Source organism: Sturnira hondurensis, unplaced genomic scaffold (genome assembly GCF_014824575.4).
Source record: "Sturnira hondurensis isolate 20B ecotype Veracruz unplaced genomic scaffold, ASM1482457v3 Scaffold0006413, whole genome shotgun sequence".
NCBI lineage: Eukaryota > Metazoa > Chordata > Mammalia > Chiroptera > Phyllostomidae > Sturnira > Sturnira hondurensis.
Genome location: NW_028079044.1, coordinates 17,396,448 through 17,412,026, shown reverse-complemented (window position 1 = coordinate 17,412,026; position 15,579 = coordinate 17,396,448). Strand labels below are relative to the sequence as shown.

At 51.3% G+C, this 15,579-nt stretch overlaps 1 protein-coding gene across 4 annotated transcripts in view; it reads right to left on the bottom strand.

Moving 5' to 3' along the window:
* The window catches only part of SFXN5 (sideroflexin 5), a 101,432-nt gene that overhangs the window by 23,819 nt on the left and 62,034 nt on the right, over positions 1–15,579 (bottom strand). For 3 of the 4 annotated variants that reach the window (XM_037048096.1, XM_037048094.1, XM_037048095.1), the window contains exons 11-12: positions 2,342–2,457; positions 239–324 (exon numbers count right to left, since the gene is read on the bottom strand). In XM_037048096.1, the coding sequence (XP_036903991.1) occupies positions 239–324; positions 2,342–2,457 (202 nt within the window). The remainder of the gene's footprint in view (positions 1–238; positions 325–2,341; positions 2,458–15,579) is intronic. The other variant, XM_037048097.1, reaches the window with a different exon arrangement.

Here is a 15,579-nt window from a genome sequence, read left to right as displayed (position 1 = left end):
CACACAGCACCCTCCCCACCCACCCCAAATCTCCAGTTCCTCAGAGCAGGGCCAGCCTTCCCAGCACCCAGCACAGGGTTCTGCCAGCAAAAGTCGTAAGTTCTTACAGATTCCAGTAGCATTGCTTGGGAGAGGTAGAACAAATGTCCCCCCCAACCCTTGCCCTGGGCCAGCTGGTCCCCTTCCCTCTGCCCTCCTCCCCAGCAGTGGCCCCACTGTCCTGTATGCCCCGACTCACTTCTCCAGCATGGACATGACGATCGGAGGGAGCACCAGGATGGGCATCGGGAGGACTACTCGAGTCAGCGCCGTCTCCAGCAGGGCCTGAGGGGCAAGCAGGGGCTGCGGTGAGCGGGGGATCCCAGGCTAGGGGACGGCCGCCAGGCAGCAAATCCTACCCCAGAGCCCCTAGGTGAGCCTATCGCTGCTAAGCACATCTGGCTGAGGGGAATCGTTCATGGAACTGCTCACAGAGCTGCATTCCAAACAACAGAGAAGAGTCGCCCCCTTCTTCTCACCGCACACGTTGGAAGGGCAGAGCCCGTCACCTGCCGTGGGTAGAGCAGGGGTGGCAACAGAATGGGCCCAGGAAGGGGCCTGTGCCCAGGGATGCGCCCCGTGTGGGCGGCCAGTGGGGAACCTGAGGGCCTCCCTGAACAAAGCAGGCACTGGAAGGAGCAGGCACACAGATGGGCCGGCTGAGCCCAGAGGCCTCTGGTGCTGAGGGAGGATGGAGATTCCGGGGTTCACGTTCTTTTTTTTGGACATCCCTTAAAGACAAAGATTCTAAAGACTTGCATCTCGTGGCTCTGGATGAGTTTTTCTGAGAGACCAGAGGTTGGCTTTGTAAGGGGGAGATGTTTCTGCTGAGGGTCTGCTCAGGCTCCGAGAGGGGTCTGCCTGGGGCCTTGCGCTGGGGACTTCTGGGGTTCTTGGGCGGGGGAGCACGTCGAGGCACAGCTCAGTGACAGGTCTGCGCTCTGATGGTCGTCGTGGGGGGTTCCTTTAGCCCCGCTGGCTCCCAGTATGGCCCCAGATCCCGGGGTCTTCCCTTAGATAGCCAGGGGCTGCGGGAGCCAGGCTGAGGAATACCCAGGGCGGCTGAAGAGCTTCGGCCGCCCTGCCATTCGGACCCCAAGGAGGAGCTAACACCACCCGCCTTCCTCAGGGCAAGTCGAGAAAGAGCATAGGGTTGGAGAGGAGGTTGGTATCAGGTAGGAAAGTGAGGCCAAATCCCTTCTGAGGATGAGCTCAGGAGTGAAAATTTCTCCCAGCAAATTGGGTCTTTCCTAATCAGCCTCAGGACAGCCTGGGAGAGGGTGCCTCCAGTCTCCCCAGCAGGTGTGGGAATGACGGGACCCTGAACCAGTGTGCAGGAAGCAGAGGACACAGTGTTGGGGTTGGCAACCCGAGACCCCGGCCCTTGAGAGCCTTGGCTGGGCACTCGCTTTCCCTGAGACAGTGGGGAGGGGAGGGCTGGGATGAGAGAGGGGTCTTCCCACATGGGAGGATTATGGAGAAGGCCTCACTGACAGAGAGGAGGCTCGGGCCCCAGTGGGAGCTCAGGGGCACAGTGCCTGGAACAGAGGGACACGCCCTGCTGCCGCACAGCTGAACTCCTGTCCTAGCACTGGGAAGCCAGAGCAGGAAGAGCCACGGATCACCATTAGGAAGAAGGCTGAAAAGCACAGGGAGATGTCTAAACACACTGGTATTTAAAAAAAAAAAAAACAATTGCTGAAGTGGGTGTAGCAGCTGAAACCAGAGGTGAAAAGGGGCCTTCTTGTAAGAGAATGTTCTTCCCCAACCACTCTTAGGGCCTGAAATCCCCACACCTTAGCTACACTCGCACCCTGGTCAGGCGTCAGCTGCAGAAATGCTTCTTAGCACAGAGCCTCAGAGCACCCTCCCCACACTTCCTCCTACCCAAGAGGACATGAAGGCCCAGGGAGCAGGGTCCTAGGAACCTCCCTACACTTCCCTCGTAGGAACGAGGGAAGAGAAAGTTCTGGGGGTTTATTCTGTCCTTGCCAATGAACAGATCAGAGAAGCTGGGTCCTGAGGGGCTAGGACAAAGGATGTGGACATTTCACAGTGGTAAGAAAAGGGCATTTCAAGAGAAACAGGGATATTCGGGGGACAGGCATGGCTGGGACACACACACACACACACACACACACACACACACACGGCAGGTGGGGGTGGGGTGAGGAGGAGGGCTTAAGGGGATAAAGCGAGGGCAATGGGGACAACAGCCCTCGAGAAATTAAAACGTTTAGGAGAAGCCACCAGCCTCCTGTCGCTGCCCCCCCTCCAGCCCCTGAGCCCTGGGAGGACCCACGTGTCTGGCTGCAATCTTGGAGGAGCCCACAAGGTTGCCGTCACCATCCAGGACATCGATCCCTTCTTCCAGCTCCCCGTACCGCATCAGGACCACGTTACAGATATTGGCGCTGGCTGGAGAGAGAGAGGGGAGCAGGGAGCAGGAGTGAGGGGGGATGGCATTCTACCTGGTGGAGACCACTGGGCTCCACCCTCATCCAAGCCTCTGTAGCCCAAGCAGCAACATTCTGAACAGAGGCCAAGTTTGTGTTCAAACGCAGTGGGCAAAAGGGTAGACATGGTTTCTGTTGGCTTGGTGAGGAGTTTGGGGGCCTGTGGTGAGCAAAGGTGGAAAATAACCAGTGTTATGTCAGGGCTTGGAGAGCGACCACTTATCAAGGAGGCTGGCCCCAGGAAGGCAGACCAAATGGACGCCTATCTGGGGAGGCTCTCTGGCCTGAGGGCGCAGCCCCCACTGGTGCCTGATGCTCCACCATCAGCAACTCAGTCTCTTGGGCCACCTTTCTGGGCATCCTCTTGAAATGCCAGCCCCCAACAGGCAGCCCCTTGCTCCTCAGAGCAAATCAAGTTCCCAGAGATCTGCTTCCTGACAGCAGGCAGGAACCTCAGTGCTCACCCAGCACCGCCCCCTCATCATATGGATGGAAAATTGTGTGTGTGTGTGTGTGGGGGCATTTATCTGAGGTCACAAAGCAAAGTGGGGCACAGCTGAAAGGCCACAGAGCCTGATCCTTTGGATACCCAGGAGATGGGGAAGAGCAGGCGGGGTCAGGCAAAGCCACGGGAGTATCTTCTACCTTCTTGCTTCACGTGGTTGGTTTCTTCCTTTGGCCATGCCCACCCATCTGAGTGAGACCACGGGGATCTGGGCTGAAGAGGGCACCGTTCCTGACTCCTTAGCGAAGCACTGGATGCCAGCGTTTGGGGGCCATGCATCAGCTGGTGAGTAGCACAGGAGCCTCTTTCAGCTCCTCTCACCTGGGACTCACCTGGCTGGGCCTGGGCTCTAGGCTGGGTGTGGGCAGTGACCTCACCTGAACTCCTGCAACCCCGCTCCAGAATGGAAGTGGGGGAACTTGGGGGTGGTGGGTGGGTGGGGAGTAGGGGGTGACAAATGTGGAGCCCGCCTGCTTCACTCCTCCCCACCAAGCGCCTTGCTGTGTTTAAAGTTTTAATTTTTGCTAATTAATGTCAATTAATTTTGTATAATGAGTGTTTAATTTTGGGGAGTGTGTGAGCCTGGGAGCGACTGCAGTTCTGGGCTGTGAACGCTGATTAGCATCAACACCTGCTGCTTCCCCACTCCCTCCAGTGGGGGGGGCGCCAGGGTTTGGGGAGCCGGAGGGCGGTGGGGCCTAGTGGGCAGGTGGAGTGGGAGGAGGACCGCAGATGCTCCTGGCACCTGAGCCAATGCTGGGGAGCGTAAGGGTCCAGGGTGCTCGCAGCTGGGGGTCAGGGTTCTGCAGGTAAGGGGTGGCTTGAGACCCTGGGGGTCTCCGAGCCTCAGCCTCCTTTTTCAATAAAGTGGGGAGGTGGAATAAACAGAGGGGAAGGCTGAGAGGCTCTGCAGTCTCTGGAGAGAAAAGCAGCAGACCACATAGTTTTTAAATGTATTTACAGCACATATGCCATCTTTGATTAGTTCTCGTGTTTCCACAAGACACAGCCGCAGCGGTAACTGTGGGCAGGCCTCCCCTGCATCAGGCCACTCCCATCCACACAGCAGGCACACACACCTGTCTTACCTAGTGGCTCTCAACCAGGGGTGATTTTGTGAGACATCTGGCAACATTTGGAGACATTTTTGATTACCATGATCTGGTGTGTGGGGCTGCTATAGACATCTAGTGCGTAGAGACCAAAGATACTTCTAAACATCCTACAATGCACAGGACAGCCCCCATAACAAAGAATGGTCCAGCTCAAAATGTCAGCAGTGCTGATGTTGAAATACACTGTGCAAAACAGGTCTAGAGACCTGCAGAATTAAGAAAGTGACTCTGAGGTCAAGGAAGAGAGGTTGGGAGCCCCAGTTTCAGGCTGGCTAGGTTTGCGTTCTAATCCTGGCACAGAATCTCCCGCTCCTCACCCTCAGAGGTGAGCTCCTGCCCCAGTACAACCTCCTGTCACCCAGGGCTTGGGGGTGGTGGATGGGTGGGGAGTAGGGGGTGACAGGACCAGAAAGAGCCCCCCTAGTGGCCTTGGGAAGGAAGGCACCTGGCCTATGTGTCAGTGACCTGCCCTGTCGTGGCCCCAGGAATGCTCTCCATCCTTTACCCTCTAGGCTGCCGGGCCAGCAGTTCCCAGGAGACCCCACAAAACCACTGGAGAGGACATCGAGGGTTTCTGCTCTCAAAGGCATCAGTCTCTGCCCCCTGAGAACAGCTTCCACTACCACCATTCTAGCAAAGAAAGGCTACAGGAACGTGGGCCAGGGGACGAGCATCTGCTTCAAGCCAGGGGCTGCCAGCTCACTCTGCAAACTCAACTCCCTTCCCCACTTCCCTGGGCGTAAAAGGAGGGGCCGCATGAAGTGTCTCCATGGGATCTCTGGGCTCCCAGCCTCTGAACTCGTGCTCACGCCAGGTTGAGGGAAGCCAGGAAGGGCTGAGACATCTGTAGCTCCCGTTGCATGTGTGTTATGTAAGAGACAAAGAGAAGAGACAGTGTGCATTTGGAGGTGATGGTCGACCGGCCCTAGGCTCATGGTGAGACGCTTGCTCTCCACAGTTTTCAAATATGCAATGCAGGCACAGCAGGACAAAGCAGGACTTGGTTCAAACACAAAATGACTTGATACGAAAGATCAAGTGTGAAAGGGAGTGAAAACCCAGCCTCCCTCCCTCTAGACAGCCCCTCCAAGAATGACACTGACCAGAATGACCAAGCTGCCCTCTCACCTAAGGTGCCTGGATGGAAAAAAGACAGAGAAAACCCTAAAAGCCACCCCAAAATGATGGTGGCCCCCAGGCTCCTCCCTTGGAGCACCCCCATTCTTACTGCCTACTCAAATGGCATGTGCCCTGTGACCTCTTCTGGTGACTGTATGTACTGGTTGCCCATTTATGGGGCACCTGATGTAAGCACAGGTTACTTGCCATCCCTGCCTTTGGGCAGTGAGATTCCTGGCCTGTTTCAGCCATTTCCTTTCCAGGAGCTGATCCAGAACATTCACTTCTGCTGTATTCCTTTCTAGCCCTCCCTGGTCCCTCCCAGCCCATTCCTTGCCAGTCCAGTTCCCGAGTCACGGACATGAAGAGGCCAAGCAAAGGAGGGAGAGAGAAAAGGGCCAACCACGGGCCACATAAGCCTCCTTTCTAGGACACCAGCAAGCTCTACTATTGACGGTATCAGCAGGTTAATTAAGCAATCTGTTAGGGATAATGTTAAGAAAGCTGGCACATTTTCAACTCAGATTGACACCACTCAAGACACAGGCATCACTGACATTGGAGCAGCGACGCTGGGACATATCACGGGATGAGAGAGAGAGATCGCTTCGTGCTGACGGCACGCTCAGTCAAGTCCCAGGGAAAATATGGCCCTGACTGCTGCTGATATTCTCACATCAGATCCATCGTGATGCAAAATCGTGCCAGTTGTGAACAGCCAGTGAAGTGTCCTGTGTAGAAGAGTGCTCTGCAGAAGACAGAAAACAAATGTGCAAGAAAGTTCTCAAAAGTAAGACTACAGGAGAGCCTGCTCCCCGCACGAGCACAGATGCACAGGGATTTAGAGTCCAGAGGCACACCCGCCAGGAGGGAGATGAGTGACGAGACTGTATCACCGTGCAGGGGAAGGGCGCTTCAAGGACAGGGGTGAAGCCAGAGGCTATTCATTTAGGGGAAATAAAACAGCATGGCTCCTCTAATCTGAGATGCGTTTTCTCATATTTTAATATTTTCCAAATCACGATGTGCCTTACGGTGGGCGTGTGGGGGAGGGCCGCCCCCTGCTCCCCATGGCTGCTCGTGCACGGGTGAACTCGGCCACGTGTATGGATGTTTATTCAAGTGCCACTTCAGTTGCTCACAGCAATGCACACAGAATTTGAACTTAAACTTAGATTCCTAATTGTCGCCTAGAACTTCTTTTTAAAACTTATACTATAATGGAGCACAGGCATGAAAAGTTATTGTACATGCGGAAGATCGTCTGCCAGATACCAGGCACTGCAATTAAAGGCGGCAGAAATTGCCAAACCATAGATAGCTACCCTAAAGAAATGCTTGCCCATATGTACAAAGAGACATTTACGAGGATGTTAATTATAGCACTGTTTGTAAGAGCAAATAATTAGAAACAACCTAAATGTCCACCATTTACGGAATTTACACGGGAAGCTCTCCAAAACAAACTTATATGAAAAGGGCTACTGAGCATGTACAGAATGGTTTACTGAATGTAAAAACCTCGTAATTGGTATACACACATCTGTGTGCACATAAATCCACAAGTAAAGTTTTGGAAGCTACCCACCGCACAGAGTGGTCTCCTTGGGGAGGAAAACCAAATTTATGAATTAGGAGTAGGGGTTGAAGGAGTTCCACTTTTTACCCTCATTTTTTCTATACTATCTGCATTTTCACAATGATAATATAATCATGCTTTACTTGTTTAAAAATTGAAAAGAAATAGCCAAACTTCTTGAAGTAGATCATAAAACACTGAAAGCCAGCAGCAGGGACTGGTGGGTCCCTACACTTGAGCATCTATGTGTCAAAAACTACCTAAAGCAGCTGACGAACTTCAGGAGCATTTTTTCCTGCAAGTAGAGAAAAAACAATGAAACTGCCAGTGTAACCAAATAGGAACTGCAGACAAAAAATTCCCAATACTCTTTTGGATGCTTTGAAATTATACTGTCGATTCTAATGGGGCTGAAAGGGTCAAGGTTAGAGGTGGGGATTACAGAAAGCAATGGCGGTCGTGATGCTGTTCAACGAATGTCCCCGAGAGAATTGGAAACTACAAAGAAGGCCGAGACTCAGACTCCGTGATGTGGAAGAGAGTGACTCGGACTGAGTGTGTAGTGAATGCTTATCTACTCCTTCAAATGACCGTGAAATACAGTCCTCTTTCCTTCTGAATGGCAATTATATTAATGCCTCTTATAACAGAGGCATCTCAGAATAGAGAAATGTGTCATTTGATATCTCTATTCATGAACTGTACTATAAGAAATGGGGAAATATACTTACTATATATAACTAAGATTAATTCATGGAGGGCTGTGGTGACTGACTCAACAGCTACCACATTTTGCCATGTATAATGCACACCCATATATAACGCACACCCATGTTTTTGGCCCAAACTTTCAGGAAAGAAACCTTGTGTTTTAATTTTTAATTCATTTTTTTCTTTATTTATATTAGGTACTTTTTATATTGTAAAAAAATTTAGCATTTATTTTTGAACATATGGATATTGTTTTTTTAATTTATTTATTTTTCAAGTACAGTTTTCCGTCTATTACTCCCATCCCATCCCACCCCCCGTGCTCCCCGCTCCCTCCCATTTCCACCCTTCTCAGTTGTTGTCCGTGTATCCTTTATTGAACATATGGATATTGTTACTGCTTTCTAGAGTTACAGTTTCAGTGCATGAGCATAAATTAAAGAATTTAAAACATTTATATAGGCATGGAATTAGTACTGCCCATGTACAATGTGCATCCTTATTTTTCTCTAAAAAATTTGGGCAAAAAGTATGCATTATACATGGCAAAATACGGTATTCTAATCTCAAAAGATGAGTCTAAACTAATTGTAATCATCCCTTCCTTGCCAGTGATTGGTTAAGAAAGGAACATGTGATTGATCTTAGCCAGTGAGGGATGTCTGCAGGGGACTTTGGGGGAAGGTCTCCTCTTATTTAAGAAGAGGTAGCAGATAGTGCCTCCTGGGTTCTGGGCAGTACAGGGTCTGGATGTGACCTTTGAACTGCTGATGCCAACACATGACTGCGCAGGAAGCAGCGACCCTGCCAACGAAGCCCCTGACAGAGAGGTAGAAGGAAGGGTCCTGGATGCTTCACCCTTTGTCAAGCAATTTCCTTTCTACAGATGCTCAATGTCACGAATCATCAGAGGACTGCAAATTAAAATCACAACAAGATAGTCAGAATGGCTATCATTAATAAATCGACAAACAACACGTGCTGGTGAGGATGTGGAGAAAAGGGAACCTTTGTGCACTATTGGTGGGGATGCAGCCTGGCGCAGCCACTGGGGAAAGCGGTACGGAATTTCCTCAAAACATTGAAAATGGAACTGCCTTTTGACCCAGCAATTCCACTTTTGAGAATATATCTGAAGAAACACAGAGCACTAATTTGAAAGAACATAAGCACCCATATGTTCATTGCAGTGTTATTTACATTAGCCAAGATTTACAGCCCACTTGTCCATCAGCAGATGAGTGGATAAAAAATAGCTGTGGTACATGTACACAATGACATTCTACTCAGCCCTAAAAAAAGAAGGAAATCTTACCCTTTGTGACAGTATGGATGACCCAGAAAGCATTATGCTAGGTGAAATAAGCCAGTCAGAGAAAGACAAGCACCATATGATTTTACTTACATGTAAACCAAGTGAACTAACAAACAAGACAGAAACAGACTCATAGATACAGAGACAGACTGACAGCTGTCAGAGGGGATGGAGTTAGAGATTGGGTGGAACAGGTGAGGGGATTAAGCAAAAAATAAATAAATGAATAAATAAATGAATAAATAAATAAATAAATAAATAAATTCCTTTACATACTAGTTAAGCCGGTTTGAGTGAAGGTTTCTGTTACATTCAGCCAAAAATCCATAAAAATGTATAAAGAGCTATAACAATTATTAAGAATAAATAGTGATAAAAACTACTGAAAAATATTTGAGTAGGAATTCATTAAAAATGTTAAAAAAATCAATGAACATAAACTCAAATCTCACTAACAGTCAAAATAGATTTTTGAATTTAAGGGAAAAAATCAATCTACAGGAGTTCTCCACATGTTTTCGAGATAATCCTCACGGGTGAAATGGTTTATACATAGAGCGCAGCGTGTTTCCTCCCTTCGTTCAGGGCGTGCTCTGTCACACAGTGTAACGCGCAGTCAGACAAGCACTCCGTTCTTCTGATACACGTACTTTCTAAGGTGTCTTCAGGAAGCTCTACCCCTACTCCAGTATTCATCTGGATTTTCTTCTAGAAGCTGTAACACTTCACTTTTCACATTTCGTCTGTTCCTGGAATTTATTTTTGCATGTGGAATGGAAGAGGAATCTCTTCATCTCTCTTTCTCTTTCTCTCTTTCTCTTTCTTTCTCTCTCTGTCTCTCTCCCTCCCCCCTATTTGGAAACCCAAATGCCCCAAACATTTAAGGTTCTCAACCATATTGGAAACTGGAAAAATGCACATTAAAATGAGAAAAGAACTATTTCACATGCACACAATTTCTGAAAGACTGATACTACCAAATGTTAGAGAAGATGCAGAGAAACAACGGTCTGAACTTTGCAGGTACAGTAAAAGCCGGGACGCTCATCGGACAGCATCCAACAAAGCCCAAGATGCGCAAGCCCCCCATGCGCTCCCTCCATTTCTAGGTCCAGACGCTAGAAGGGCGATTCTCAACACTGGCTGCACAGCCGAAACCAAATCTCCCACCCAGATCTCAGCGTTTTGAAAACACTGAGGTGGTCGTCCCAAAACCTCCGTCCTGGAGAAGACGCTCCTCCAGGTGTGCCCACGGACACGTGTGTGAGCTTGTTTACTGCAGCACCACGTGTCGCGATGAGAAACCGGAAACAAGCCAGAGGTGCCCAACTAATCAACTGTGGAATCGTCACACAGGAGAACGCCTAGAGCAGCTGAAATGGATGGATAGGTATTAACATGGATAAATCCCTAAACCACAATGGAAAGCAGGGTTTAAAAGGACATGCACAGTATGACAGTTGATGTAAACTTACAAACACGTAAATAATTCAATTTCTGGCTTATTGTACACACACATATGATATAATATAAAAAACGGGAGAATGCAAGCCAACAGCCTCTGCCGCAGGGACAGAAGGAAGAAACCAGAATTAAAAAGATGAAGGGCAAAGAAGGCTCTGGGTGCATCTAACATTTCACTTCGCTCTTTCCTATAATATTCCATGTGTCTGAAATAACAGGTCATCACTTTTTTAAAAGCCACTGAACAAATGACTGTGGCTGTTAAACCTGATTTTTATGGCTGCCCTAGAAAGACATCCCAAACAGATTATGAGGTTAAAGAGCAGTCTGCAGGACAGTACACACAGTAGGGTCTCATTTGTATTAAAAATGTATCTATTATGTAGATACAATATAGGCAGAGAGCCTACACTTTCAGATGTCTACTAGAATTTTGAGGGATATACAGCAAACTTACTTCTGGGGAGAGAAATAGGATTATTTCACTTTATACAGCAACCAGGTATTATCAGAAAAAATTAGAGCCATTTTTATTTTTAAAAAGAAAGCACTAATTAATGGCAACCAGGAGAGTAGAGCTCCGCTCTCAGCTCCAGACTGATCCAGGACCAAGTTCTCCTGGTTCCTCTCTCTCCCCCTCATTCGCTCTCCTGTTTTCTAGGTAACACAGGAACACAGTGAACAATTCCAATCACGGACAAGTGCGAGTGACACAAAGTGTCTCCTTCCAACCCCTGCCCCTCAGCTCTGCTCCCCTCCCCACAGACGACCACTTCCCAGGTCCCTGCCAGACACGGTCTGCAGATTCATAAGATGTATCTGTACATCACCCCCTTCAACACACACATGCACTCACATTCTTGAATCACCCGCTCTTAAGCCTGAGATTCTTCAGTGGTTCTCCACTTACCATGAGATCAAGCTTAAACTCCAAGCTAACACCCAAGGCCCCAACTAGCCCTCTCCTCTCCTCTCCCCTGAAAGTCCAACTCCCTCCCCTGCCTTGTGCCTCCCCACCTTCTCTGTCTCTGGACTCCTCATCCCTCTGATTTCAGGAATTATACAATGTCTGAATTGGAAGGCTGTGTATAAGCATTCACTGAGCACCTACTGTATGCCAGGTCCTGGACAACCAGAAACTGGCAACTTGGTTACACGTGAGTGCCCCTCACAGCTTTCTGGACCAGGCTGACGCTCGAACGCTTACCTGACGGAGGATTCAGGTAGCTCCTTCCAATCACAGACTGTCAGGTATCAGAAAATCCTGCTGCTCTCATCCTGCTGCTCTCGTTGGGCTCCCACCTATTGGCCCCACCCTGGACGTGTGAGGTCCAGAGCTAAGCAGACTCCAGTGTTCTGTGCACTCTATCTCTAGGGACACAGCCGAGGTCTGAGGGGCCTCACCATGGCCACAGAGTAGGCCTGTTCTGGGCACACAGCCGGTGGACAACGGGTCTCTATCCTAAGCACTCCAGCCACCGCAGGTCGCGGCACTCTGTCCTTGTGCAACTGCACTTGTCTTACACCAAACCTCATGAGGTTTTCTTCGATCCCAGGACTCGCCCGTGAATTCATAACCACAGCCAAGCTGCTGCCCCCGTTTCTTGCATGTGACCCACAGGCTTCCCTCTGACCAAGGCAGCTGTACACATAACCGAAGGGGGCCACGGGAGACAGAGCCCTGGGACACACCACTGGAGACTTCCCTTTAGCTGACCTGGCCCCACTGCCCATGTCCTCTTCGGGCCTGACACATATCGAGGGTCAGTGTCAGTCTGAGGCTGTCCGATCCTGGCACCCAGCCCAGCCCAGCCCAGACACCCCTCCAAATCCAACAGGCCCAGGTTGACCTGGTAAGTGGGGAGTTCAGGTGTCATCCGCCCTGGCCTGCCTACAGAAAGGTGGATTACAGTGATGATGAAAACTTGTATGAGAGAACAGAACATTCAAAAACAATTTTAAAATCGTAGCCCTGGCTGGTGTAGCTCAGTGGATTGAGCGCGGGCCTGTGAACCAGAGGATTGCGGTTCGATTCCCAGTCAGGGCAAATGCCTGGGTTGCAGGCGGGTCCCCTGCAGGCCAACTCCCAGCAGGGGATGCACGAGAGGCAACCATACATTGATGTTTCTCTCCCTCTCTCCTTCCCCTCCAAAGATAAATAAATAAATAAAATATTTAAAAAAAAAAACAATTTAAAAATCGAAACCAACCAAACAAACAGAATAAATGTCCCAGCAGCTCCAGAATCTCATCACCAACATCATCTGCGTAGAGTTCCAGTATGGGTGTCCAATTTCAAACCTTTTCTACCAAAGCACCCATTTGATCGCTGCACAAACATTGAGCACCAACTGTGTGCCAGGCACTCAGGAGGCCTGGGGGTTGGTGATGGATGAGATCATCAGGGAGCTCACAGTTCGATGAGGAAGCAACTGCGAAACAAAGACAGGCAGTTCCAAGACAGACACCGCACGCACGGGGTGTTGTGGTCTAACCCTGACTGGGGCTACGGGGGTAGGGAGGTGGGGGAGGCTTCCTGGAGGAGGTAGTGAGCTGAGAAACAAAGCCCTGCAGCCAAGGAAAGGCAGCAGGTGGGGCTGAGGTAGTGAGTAAGTGTGGGCACCCCAGGGAAGGAGGGCCATGTGCAAAGGCCTGGGGCCTAGGGACAGCGGCTGGAGGGGGCTATAAGATGCATGCTGGCTAGGATGCGGTATGAGCAGGGGCAAGCCCAGAGGTCAGGTCAAGGAAAAGACTCATAGGCCTCTGGAGGAACCTTGCCGTGGGTCAGGGGAGTGTTAGTCATGAGGCCAAGGACACAGCTGACATGGGGAGCACCCTGCTGTCTTCTAATCACAGGGAGGAGGGTTGGGAGGAGAGCAGGCCTGGGGCTGACCCTTGGGTCTCAGGCACACTGCCACGGCCATCTTTCAGGGGAGGTAAGCAGGGTGGACTGAGCACCAAGGCAGGAGCAGCAAAGAGGATGGAGGAACCAGTGACACCCAGACCTCTGTGGCCCTGGGGGCCAGAGGTGGCATGGAGATGGNCATGAGGCCAAGGACACAGCTGACATGGGGAGCACCCTGCTGTCTTCTAATCACAGGGAGGAGGGTTGGGAGGAGAGCAGGCCTGGGGCTGACCCTTGGGTCTCAGGCACACTGCCACGGCCATCTTCCAGGGGAGGTAAGCAGGGTGGACTGAGCACCAAGGCAGGAGCAGCAAAGAGGATGGAGGAACCAGTGACACCCAGACCTCTGTGGCCCTGGGGGCCAGAGGCGGCATGGAGATGGGGACAGATGTGAGGCACACTGGTGTGAATGAACAGGAGACCTTCTCCCAAAGGCTGCCCAGACATCCTGAGGAATAGACTGGCTGGTGAATCCAGAGCTTTATCCATGGCGATGAAACAAGCTGTGACATTTAACATAAGGGACCACTGTAGACAGCACAGGGGAAAAGTCATTTCCCGGCAAAGGGCTGGCATTTCCGGTCCCTGCAGGAAGGTTATTCCCTGTGCCAGGAGTCAGCTGGCCGGTGCTGAGGCTCAGGCCTCCCCGCCTGGGAGCTCAGTGCCCACATTGGGGTGTTTAGGAGCACACGACACTACCGGTCCCTTGCTCGGGGCGGATTCAACCAGGCAGCCTGTGGGTGACCTTCAGAGCTTCCTGCCCTGACCCCTATGCACACATTCAGAGCCTTGGGGGCACAGCCATGCTTGCCAGGTGACACCTGGGGTCCCCAGCTCTCAGCTCCTGGCCCCACCCATTCCTGAAAAGGTGTGTCTACTCCTCTCCCCAGAGCCCACCCCATCATGGCACAGGGGACCTGGAACTCTCTCGAGCTGGCCACTCCTCCCAGCCCTTACGCCAAGGCCTCACTGTGAAGGCTGTTTGTGGGGCCTGCCTCCGTTGGAATGGACTCTGCTCAGGGAGGCTGGTGGCCAGACCAGGAGGTTTGTATTTTTCCGATGCCTCCTCAATTGACCTTTAATTACACTGTTTGCCCAGCTCCCCAAACCATTAACTTCCACCTCACAGCAACCGCACGTCAATTAATGGAGGGCCTGCTCCAAGCTCGAGCTCCTGAACGCAATTAAGCGTGACAGTCCACAAATAAGAAAGAACTGGAGAATTAATTAAGGTCTAAACAAATTAATTACCAGTCCCCAATCGATTCCGATGCCAGCGCACACCGTCTTTCCTAACATGTCTGCGTATAAATAGAAACTGAGATTTCCCACATGATTGCTGTTCTAGACCAGGGCACAGCAAGGCTCTGAAACTGCCGCAGGGAGAGGGGCTGCAGTGAGTGTCCTTGGGGCTCCCCACACACTCTGCCCGCACATGATCTCGGCTGACAAACCGGGGGCAAACCTGGAGGTGCTCCCGGTCGGGCACCAGGCAGCTCCAGCCACCTCTGGACCAGGCCCCTCACGTACCAGCTCCAGAAGTGAAGGGTTATCCCAGGAGCCTTGAAGTAGCCCTGGGCTCCACCTTTGAGGCCCAGGCTTTGGCCAGCTCAGGATAGCTTTCAGTGAGCCTGAATTTGTTTCTCCTTCTGTAAGAGGGGATGGCTCCCTCTGCCTTAGGGTCCCCCCAGAGAAACAATAAAGGACAGCTGAGGGGACAGAGGCATGCTGGGGGACATGAGGAGGGCTGTGCAGCCCTACAACACTGGGCTCCGCAAACCCAGGGGAGGCCTGCGGTGATTAACCCAGAGGTCCCAGCAGAAAAGGGATGAAACGGCCTGGTCTGAGGCCTGAGAGGGGTAAGTGTGGCAGAATCAGGTGCAAGAACCAGGTGTGCTGTGCCAGGAGTGTTAGGCCTCTCTCTTTGGCCGCACCTGGGGCCCAGTGCGGGCTGGGGGCAGGGGTGTCCTCTGGCCTCCCAGACCTCAGGCTGGAGCAGCAGCCCGGGGAAGAGCTGGGCAGAACTGTGGGAAGAAGTAACTGACTCCAGGTAGCCTCCTGGTTTTCCAGAGCCTGAGTTGTCCAGCCTGCCCAGGAGGGGCCAAGTCGGGGTGTGGCTTCTAAGCACCTGCACACAGCCCTTCAGGACCCTCCCTGACCCCACAGACCCCCTTTTGCTCAATCCTCCTGCACGCACATTCCAATAACCAGGACTTAATGCAATCTCTTCCAGTGTGTACCCGCGGCTCAGGGCATCCCGTCTGCCTGTTGGGGCAGGGTTCCAGAGAGGCAAAGCACGTCCTGAGCAAGCTTTTCAGTGTTCTTAACGGTGGCCTGGCCCAGTCTGCCGTGGAAAGCCTGGTGAGACCAG